This window comes from Carica papaya, chromosome 6, assembly GCF_054855325.1.
Source record: "Carica papaya isolate Zhongbai chromosome 6, ASM5485532v1, whole genome shotgun sequence".
Classification (NCBI taxonomy): domain Eukaryota; kingdom Viridiplantae; phylum Streptophyta; class Magnoliopsida; order Brassicales; family Caricaceae; genus Carica; species Carica papaya.
Window position 1 is genome coordinate 36,848,141 of NC_142314.1, and position 10,313 is coordinate 36,858,453.

General features: G+C 33.6%; 1 protein-coding gene across 1 annotated transcript; it reads left to right on the forward strand.

The window, feature by feature from the left end:
* The first annotated feature begins 6,688 nt into the window (after window positions 1-6,688).
* Window positions 6,689-9,206, forward strand: LOC148253627 (uncharacterized). Its single transcript, XM_088222828.1, has 2 exons — window positions 6,689-7,813; window positions 8,094-9,206. The coding sequence occupies exons 1-2, from the start codon at window positions 7,457-7,459 to the stop codon at window positions 9,045-9,047; spliced, it is 1,311 nt and encodes a 436-aa protein (XP_088078954.1). The 5' UTR covers window positions 6,689-7,456; the 3' UTR covers window positions 9,048-9,206.
* Window positions 9,207-10,313: the final 1,107 nt, after the last annotated feature.

Consider the following 10,313-nt stretch of genomic DNA (forward strand, 5'->3'; position numbering starts at 1 on the left):
CACGTGAAACTGCGAAAAACTAAGTTAGAAGGCCTCGATTGGCTAGAAAAGGCAAAAAACGAAAACCCTACTGGTGAAAGGTCTCTGGGTGCGGCGGCTCCGCCGATTTTCCTTCGCGATCGAAGTTCTCTTTCGGCTAACCTGCACTAGAAAAGGACGGAGAACACAATGGTTAAAAAATTACGCGAAACAAGAAACAGGAAGGGGGTCATCGGAAAGGGTTTTGGATTTTTTGTCGCGGCGGTTCAATTGGGTTTTGCCTGTGGTTTCCTTTTCCGTCAGCCTTTTGGCTCCAATATGGGCATAGAGAGACTCAGGATCAAATTTCAAGCGAAAATGAGAAAATTTTACCTCTCTTAGCGGTCGGTAGTGACTCAGGTGCAGCGGCGACGATGTCCCTCCAACAACTGGTCTTCCCTCCAGCTGCCCTTCTTCTTCTTCTCCGGCCGCTCTTTTGTCAGTTAGGGTTACAATTCTCTATGAATAGGAGTTTAAATACCCCTCTCCATCTTATCCCGGTAGCTCGTTCGAGTCGACGTAGAGTGATGAGAGTCATATGATGATTTTCCATTTAGGCTGATTGCGTGGACGAATCTGAACTGTCCATTGCGATTAATCATACCCGTCTGATTATGCCTGAAGAGGAATGCATCTGAGTTGTTCATGCACACAGAATGCAATATGAATCGTCGAATTGCTCAAGCACACAGATTGCCAGCGTGACCTCTCGCATAGAATCGATGTCAGCATGTCCGCCACGTGACACGTTCTGACTCGTCGTGGCTGCTGATCGGGTTGTCCCATCTAGTCAAACTTTTTTTTTGCGATTTTACCCTCTATTTTCAAATTTCTTTTCAAACACACTCCCTTTATTCAAAATTTCACACATTTTTTCCAGAATTGTTTTCATTTTATCACTGACTCTATTTTTCTCAAAATTTTTAAAAAATTAAAATAAAATACAAAATAATTATTTTTATATTTTTTTTATTAATTCAAAAATTCATCTTCTACTAAATTTTTAGACCCAGGTGTTATAAAATTACATTATAATTATTTTTTACAATTTCATTTATGAGAGTATAAAATTATTTTAAAGATAATGATTACAATAATCTAAAACTTAATTATTTTCCTTATTTAGAATACATAAAAATTATTTTTTTCTTGAATGCTAACAAAATTTAGGTTCAACGTAAGCATTTAATGTACTATTAAATTTTATATCTTATTTTTCTAAGCAGTTAAAACTTAATATATTCTCTTTTTCTTTTTAAATAATAGTCAAATATACTAATATGAAAAAATAATTATTTATATACCTAATTTTGTAATGAATTTTTTCTTACTTTTTTTTCAATTTATGGTTAGAAAAGGAAATCTTAAAAGGATAGGTTCATTCCACCAACCTAAAAAAATAATAATAAACAATATAAATATGTGATATAACCCTAGTCATATTCCCTCAAAGTCTGTTATCAGCTCATTATGCTTAACTATTCTATTGTGTTTTTTGTAAGCCTCTTAATCATTTCCATTGCAATGAACTAAAGTTCTTCCTTTTCTTTTGACTCCAACCCATTATGATTCAATACTAGTTATAATGGTAATAGTATAGACAACAACATAAATTGGTTCTTCAATTTAGGCGACCATGGTAGTCTTATGAGATCCAATATTGATTACCATGTTAATAAGGGGAATAATATGGTGAATTCCCAATTCAATTTCACTAATTCCTCAATTATATTTTTTTTAAATCTCATCCTTTTCCCAAAAACAATCAAGGTGTTGACCAAATTGGGGTAAATTATCCAATGATGGGTTAGGATATAGGAGAAGTCCTTGGTTTTTACCCAACAAGGTCCATGTTCAAAATCATATTGATTCTGTCCTCTCCGTAGCCAACCAGGGCTGACTGAGGTCTCTGTAACTGAGATTGTGAGAAAAAGTTTTCTTATTTCAAACTTTACTAGATTATAACTTTATGTACCATCTCCTTTCAATAACATGACGAGGTTCTGAGAACTAGGAGCTTACTCAAATGTCAGAAACTAGTTGACTAGTATCACTGTGTCAAACCTAATGATATTTGCCAGAGACAATAACAATTTCCCTATTATTTAGTATTATCCTCAAAACTTTTCATCAAATTCATTCCCTTTTAATTTTTCAAATCGTGTTAATGTTTTTGAGATGAAAAACAATCTTTTGTGTGCTCAACCATTAAGCAATTCTACATTTGGATATAACAACAACAACATTCTTAATACTCCACCATTAAAGATCTTGCTAGCTTTATCATTTGAGAGTACAAACTCCATCATGGAGACCCTTAATCGCACTAGAATGATGGATAAAGTGGACAATCGAGATAAATTTAATATTGAAAATGATTCGCAACAAAAGAGAGTTTCAAACAACCCAACTAGAGATCGTCAACAATTTAAAAGTGATGATGATGAGCGTTATGATGGTATGATTCACAGCCTCCCTTGCAATAAATACAATCCATACAAATGCCCTAAGTGTATGGAAGTATTTAATACATTGCAACTTTTTGTGGCGAATGTTTTGTAAACTCATTACAAATATGAAACTATTAAGGAGAAGTGAAAGAGACAAGCTGTAAAGATTAAGAGCAAGATGTCTAGCCAACTACACATTGTTAACACTTCTAATGGAGTTACCATCTCGCCAAAGCAATTCAAGGTGACAATGAAGAATCATTTTTAGGTAAGGAACCCTAGTGGTGATGGTCAAGCTGTCAAGAATGCTGCTAGCATGAATATTAAAAAGAGATTATCAACCTGGATGAGAATGTTCTTCCAATTAACATTGCTAAATGAGGAGTAATTGATGATTACGTTAACGAGTTTTCTCTTACAGAGACACCAAAGAAATAAATCAAATATTTAGTTTTTAATTTCTTTCTAGAGTCTTTATTTTTGTTTAATTCCTAGAATTATCTCATTATATACTAAGATACAATAAGACAACTTGTTTAAGCTTAATTCTGATTTCTCATATAAAGACAATCAATATAATATATATATAATCAATAACTACATATCGTTTTAGCCCATATACAAATCTTTTTTAATTATGTGAATTAATATATGCCTGTTTTTTCTTTATATGTCATAAGATTCATAGTTAAATTATGAATTATTTATTTATATTGCAGAGATTATACCAAGACAAGTTGTAGATATGTCTCATATTGCATATGGAGTTTATATGCGAGTACAAAACCTCATACTAGATATGTTAAATAAATGAACTATCTCATCATGCTGGTAATCATGTGTGCTCACAATCTTTTTATGTCATGTAGGTAATTTTTCACTAAATTGTTAAATATTGTATGATCTATTAAATTAAAAATTCTATATATATATTTTGGTCTGCTCATAATTGGTAAATTTTATTTTGTATTTTGATGCATTCTAGATCTTATAGTGCATTATAAAGTTGTTAAAAGTTAAATAGGGATTAAATCAATTTATCACCCCTACAGACATTAAATTAAAGTAGACCATATACATTGATATTCAATGCGCATGAAAATAACAAAAGCTCTTACATTTAAAAAATCAACAACCATTAAATTAGTGAGAAACTAACGATGTTATAGTAGACATAAAACAAGTTTGACTTGATTGTTGATATCTTAAATGTTGTAAGGTAGCATTATGAGTAAAGTTTTCTTAACAGTTATCGTGACATATTAAAAATTTTAGGAAAAAAAATCCACAAGACTTCCAAATTAAACCTTCAAAAACAATGAAAACGTTTCTTAGAGCTCCTACATGCTATGCTTTTCTTTTGGCAAAAGAAACCCTAAATTGATTTACTCGTTATAAAGCAGTTATTCAAATAAATTCAGAGAATTTGAGAATTTGATATTTATATGAACTAAATAACATTAAAATATAAATGCATAATGATTATAACAATAACGAAATCCTATCAATAGAGTAGATAATGATGCATAGATTAGATTTTTACAATCATAAGAAGAATGTTTCCATGTGTAGTCTCTTCTTTCAACTCTTGTGCTAGTTAAGATATCTGTATATTGATTTATTTTTAGAAAATTATGAACAAAGTAAACCTGATCCAAAGAATTTGACAAATTGTGAATCTTTTACTTAATAATTGAATGCTGTCTATTATTATTATTCAAATAAAAGAGCGACTTATTTAGTTACTTTCCACAACTAAGGAAAGACTATTGCCCAAATCCACCATAAGCTAATAGATAAAACTTCTAAAATCGTTTTAACTTTAATAAATTTTAAAATCTACGATGAACTTTGGAAATGCTTAAAAACTTTCCCTTCGAATTCTTAGATAAACCACGAGGAGTTACATATTTAAGAGAACAAAAGAATAACCATTTATGTTAATATTGACAAACTAACAAGTAGAGAAAACATTTTAAAACAACATCCACTTTAGATGCAATAGTTGTGTTATAGTCTAATTTTCCATGCTCATTGTTCTAATTCTTACTGAAAATTAAAACAAACGAAAAAAATCATGAAAAGGCGATCTCGTTAAATAGGGTATTTGAATCTATGCAAGTTCATGAAATCTTCTCAATGATATTAGAAACAAATATGTAACTTTCAAATTTATGAAAATGGCTTACAAGACCATGAAAACTTACATGAATGATGCCAAAAGAAATCATCTTCACCAAGCAGTATGCATCATCTATGTTCATATATTGGAAAATGGAATTCTCTTTTCAAGCAAATGCCTAAGAGATATTCATAGTATAATGACAATAACTTCATAGCTATCAGCAAAAAAAGAGTTTAATAGTGAGATTTCATGCTACCGTCGCCCTCAATCCTTGTATAAACTATACAGTCACCATAATTTGATCTCAAGCAGTCAAAGCTATCAATGATTTGTAGATGAGATTTAAGTATTTTCCAGAATTTTCAAACAGAATCCATAATCAATCAAGAAAACTGAAATTTAAGTCTAAAGATAACATGAATATCTACCAAAAATCCCAAACCTCTCCCCAAAAATTTCTGAAAAACCCTAACTCCCGAATCAGGTCCCCCGAAATCAGAAGCTTACCGCATTGTAAACCTTTTACTCAAATCTTTGCCGTTGATTGAAGGCAATACTTCAATTTCCCAAACCCCGATCCTCCTCCCGGATTCTCGCATGTCAACCCTCCCATAACTGCTCAATAATCTTCATTGAAGTTGCCGTCCTCTGCTTTGGATCCTCATTGAATCCCTATCCTCGACTTCAATCATCATCTTCATAAACAGCTCTGTTTATTCGGACAAAAATCGTGCACCCTTCTGGCTTGTCGAAGAACATCTGAAACAAGTCTCTTGCTTAGCAAAACGGCGTCGCTTAATCCTACACAACTGGTTCTGGAGAAATGCTGGGCTTTGCCTTGAATAAGTAACGTAGCAACAGAGTTGGGCCGGGTCGGGCTTTAAACGGGTTTGGAGTTATGAAGAAAGCGACAAGCGGGAAGAAAATGTTGATGACAGTTTTAAGTGGCTTCATATATATACATATATATATATATATAATTAAGTGTATTATTAAAATACGGATTCAAATTGTATTAATAAATAATATTTAATTTCTTAAGATAATTTTATTTTTAGTTATTTTTTTAATAAATTTTTAAAATAAATTATGCAAATAAATAAAACGAGTGTCTGAGTACTAAATATTCAGAACGAAGTGCAAATACGTAAAAATAAATATATAACCGGTTCATTAATAAAAAAAATATAGATAATTATTACTAACTTTACATTTTGGAGTTGGAGATGCTTTTCTTATATTTACGCAACTCGTAATATTAATATAAAAAAATATATAACCGTCTCACGTACACTGACATATATGGATAGTTATTATTAAACTATATATTATAAAATTTGGACGAACTTTTCTCATATCCATGCAACTCATAGTACTAATATGCGTATAAATAAAACGAACATCAGATATTAAATATTAAAAACGAAGTAAATATATATATATATATATAAATTTATATAACAATCTAATGTATTGGGTAAAAATAAATAAATATTATTTATAATATATTATAAAATTAAACATATTAAATATTAGAAACGAAAAGAAAATATGTAGATAAATACATAATTAGGAAATTAGGTTTATTATTTTTATATTCATGTAATTTGTATTTAATTTTGTTGGATGATATATCCTTAATGGATAAGCAAATTGGTTGACAATAATTATTGGATATTAATAAATATATATAATTATATGGAAAAATTTTAACTTTATATAAGAGCATTATAATTACAGATTTAAGTTTATTTTAAAATAAATCATATTTGGTGTATAATTAAAAGAAAATCTCGATTATTTATGTGTATATATTATTTGGATATTTTGCATCTTAAAGGTAAAACCCAAAAAGTTATGTTCATTTAAAGCTTTTTTAAATAAAAAATTATGTATTTAATTAATTAAATTAAGCATATACTTATATTTTTTAATAATATTTTATTAGTGTAAATGTTGGTACTCTAAATCTAGACAAGACAAAATTGGGAAAGTTTATTACTAAGCCTCACCTACCCTTTCTCTAGTGCCATATACAGATATTCATATACGTTTTGAGATTGTTTCATCAATGGCGCCTGGATATCTTCTTAAATGTTTTCATCCACGCCAATTTTTACTACCGCCACTCCTCTTTCCCCTTTCCTTTCCCTCGGTCGCCTTTATAAATCCGTAGAAACCCATTGATTTTCGTACCCCCACCCAGTTCTGATTTTCCTGCAAATCATCAATCAACCATGTCGAGCTCAAAGCATGCAAACCCATCAACCTCGACCAACCCTCCTCCGCCATCCGAAGCGGCTGCTGGTGCATCTTCCAGCCGTTTACCTCCTTCCCCAATTCCAATCAGCTCAAACCATGCAAACCCATCAGCCTCGACCAATCCTCCTCCGCCACCCATGGCGGCTACTGGTGGATCTCCTTCCCCAATTCCGGTCAGGGTTCGATCAAGCTCAAACCATGCGAACCCGTTAACCTTGAGGAATCCTCCTCCGCCATCCATGGCGGCTGCCGGTCCTTTTCCTGTGAGGTTTCGAGCACCTTATCCTCGTGTTCCCACCATGATTAACTGTCCTCATCCTCCTCCTCCTCCGCCTTCCCGACCTCTGGTTCGAACCAATTCTCCGACGGTTCTCCAGCTTGCTGCTGACCCAAACACCATTTACCGCCGTCTTCCTTCTCCGGCGGTGGCCAGAATGTACGGCTACCGTATGCCTTTTTATCATCATTCTCCCAGCCCCGTCCGTCAACCTCCTCGAACCAGCGCTCCCATGGCGGCTGCTCGTCAACCATCAAATCCATCACCGAACCAAAGTCCAAATCTGGGGGTTGGACAGATGAGGCCGAGAATGATGACTGAACCATGGCGGAGGGATCTGGGTACAGTATAGACATATATGCACATCAACAATATTCCGATCAATGTATTTGTCAATTGTATAGATATATGTATATAAGTACTTATAACATGATTATTTTGACAGAAGCGAGGACACTGCAGTTTATTCCTCTTCCAGCCTCAACGAAGAGACGAGCTGATTTCGATCTTCCTGTCACTGTAAAGACCGAGCCTGAAACTTCAGATCAAAATGTTCCAGTCCGACCTCCTGGTTTTTCTGGACCGCGACTGGTAAACTCAGCCGTCAACGCCATAGGAGAAGCTTGGTTGAGGAAGAAAGGTCATTTCCCCAGCTATGGCGGGAGCTCCTCCAGTCCTCAGGTGATGACTCTAAATCCCCCTTATTTACTCAAGCATTTAGTTCTTTTTTTCTTAATACTAAGTTATGCATTAACTCATCGTGTACTTGCGTATGTCTGTACTGTTTTATTTATAAATGAAAAAGCTGTGGTATAATATTGATCAATTATGACTATCTAACTAAAAAACCCTAATTACAACAAATCTCAAACTCTCAATCCAAAATGTTTCTTTCTTCATATTGTTAATGGTTTGATGATTTCCCTACTTGATAATCTTAAATAACCACTGTGATCTCCAGGTTGATCATGTACTAAACAATATTGTTCAAGCTCTCAAGCCAGGACCTGTGGTGATCCGTGAACCAAACCAGCGAGGACCGGTGGTGATTCGTGAACCGACCCACCAAAGACCGGTGGTGATCCGTGAATCGAACCAGATCAATACTAATAACCCGCTTCTCCAATTTGTCCCCCATCACGGCCGTGGTAACAATAACGACAACGACTACGACAGCAGCAATTTACCTCAAGATGCAATATTCATTTCTGACGAAGAAGATGTCAACTTCAGCGGCGGTGATAGTACAGACTCGGAAGCAACAATATCAATAGATCCTCAAGTGTTGTATAGGAAAAAAGACAAAGGGATAAAGATTGAGGAAGAGGTAACTAGTCGGGATACATCATACGAAGGTGGGATTCATAGTCTGAATCATCCAAAGCACGGACCATATCAATGTCCAAAATGTGAATCTGTTTTTGATACTTCACAGAAGTTTGCAACTCATGTATCCAAACACTACAAGCTTGAAAGTAAAGAGGAAAGGAGAAGAAGAAGACTTGCCCGGAGGAAACTTCCAAAACTGCAGGTTATTAAAACAAGCTATGGAATCACAATTGGGCGAGCTGATAAGCTGCCGCTTTGGAGTCAGGAGCTGCAACCAGCAGTTCCAGGACATGATCAAAGCCATGAAGTAACATTCGCCATGTTTAGGGTTCCTGTAGAAAGCCAGCAGGTTCAAAACCAGGAGCCGCCATTTGCAGTTCCAGTAGGTAATCAAAATCGTGAAGCAACGCTTGCCATGTTTAGGGTTCCTGTTGGAAATCAGCAGGGTCATGCACAGGAGCTGGCTGGGCTGACTAGGGTGCTTCCTGTTGCAGAAGCCATGGTTTATGGAGGAGGTGGTGGCAGCGTCGATCAGGGTCAAGCTCTTGTACTTGCGCAGGTCAAGGAGGAGATGGAACATATCTGATTCCAGAAAAAAAATGTTTTTTCTGAATAAGTTTTTAGGGTTTATTACTAATATAGTTACTTAGGATGATATATGCAGCAAGGGTAGTGTCCCTTGATTTTCAGGATTATAGCTATGGATGTTTTCTGATAGTTTGGAAGAATTATTATCAATGAATCGATGTTTGTTTTTCTTATGAATTTCCTCTGATAGTTTGTTTTTCTTACGAATTTCCTCCAATTTGTTTGATCGAATATCAGTCTAGAAGTCGATTTCAGATAGAGGTAACAGCTTCGTATTTTAGTATTTACTTGATCAAAATCTCCCATTTGTCTGTATGACTTACATATATATATATATATATATGTATAGCCTTATCTATTTTGTGCTGCCTATACATATACATGTAAATCATGAGTGAATAAGATACAAAGATATATACATATACATATATACATCTCGATCTCCTGATATTTAGCACGCACTGTATCTAAACTGTATATCACTTCTTTCCCGTCAACCCAACCGAGCGACTCCGCAACTTTTCCTTAGTTTAGTATTACAGAATGATATTAATAAATAATATTATAGTTAACTAGAATGATATATACACCAAGGGTAGTGTCCCTTAATTTTCTGGATTACAGCTATGGATGTTCTTAGCAGAATTACAGTTTTGAAAAATTATTATCAATGAATCTATATTTGTTTTTCTTATTAATTTTTTAGGGTTTTCTCCAAAAAGTGAACCATCCTTCAATTCGGCATATTTGTCCGTATAACTTTTATATATATATATATACTTATCTATTATGTGTCTGCCTATATGAATACATGTAAATCATGAGTGATAAAGATACAAAAAAAGTATACATATATATATATATATATATATAGATCCCTGATATTTAGCACATACTGTATCTAAACTCTATATCACTTCTTTCCCACCAATCCAATCGGGTGAGTCTGCAAACTTTTCTTTTTCAAACTTTTACTAATTCTTTCTCCATATATAATATAAGATTGTCTTAATCAATTATCTTCTCTATAACTTTCACATGGACTGTCCAAAGACCAATAAACACCTTCTACCACAATCACCCAGTTTGCTTGGCACTTAAACTTTACAAGAAAATATGTATATGTAAATGTATATGTACAGTTTTTTGTTGTATAATTATACATATAACTTTGACAAAGTTATGTACTTATATAATATGGTGTTCAGCTTGGGCCAAGTTTAATTAAGTTAATCTAGATATATAGTTAAATAGTTTTTACCAA

Excerpts from the sequence above, each read along its gene's own strand:
- LOC148253627 (XM_088222828.1), top strand. The coding sequence starts at position 7,457 with ATGGCGGAGGGATCTGGGTACAGTATAGACATATATGCACATCAACAA. Across the intron at positions 7,814-8,093 it reads GGAGCTCCTCCAGTCCTCAG|GTTGATCATGTACTAAACAA; the intron begins GTGATGACTCTA and ends TGTGATCTCCAG.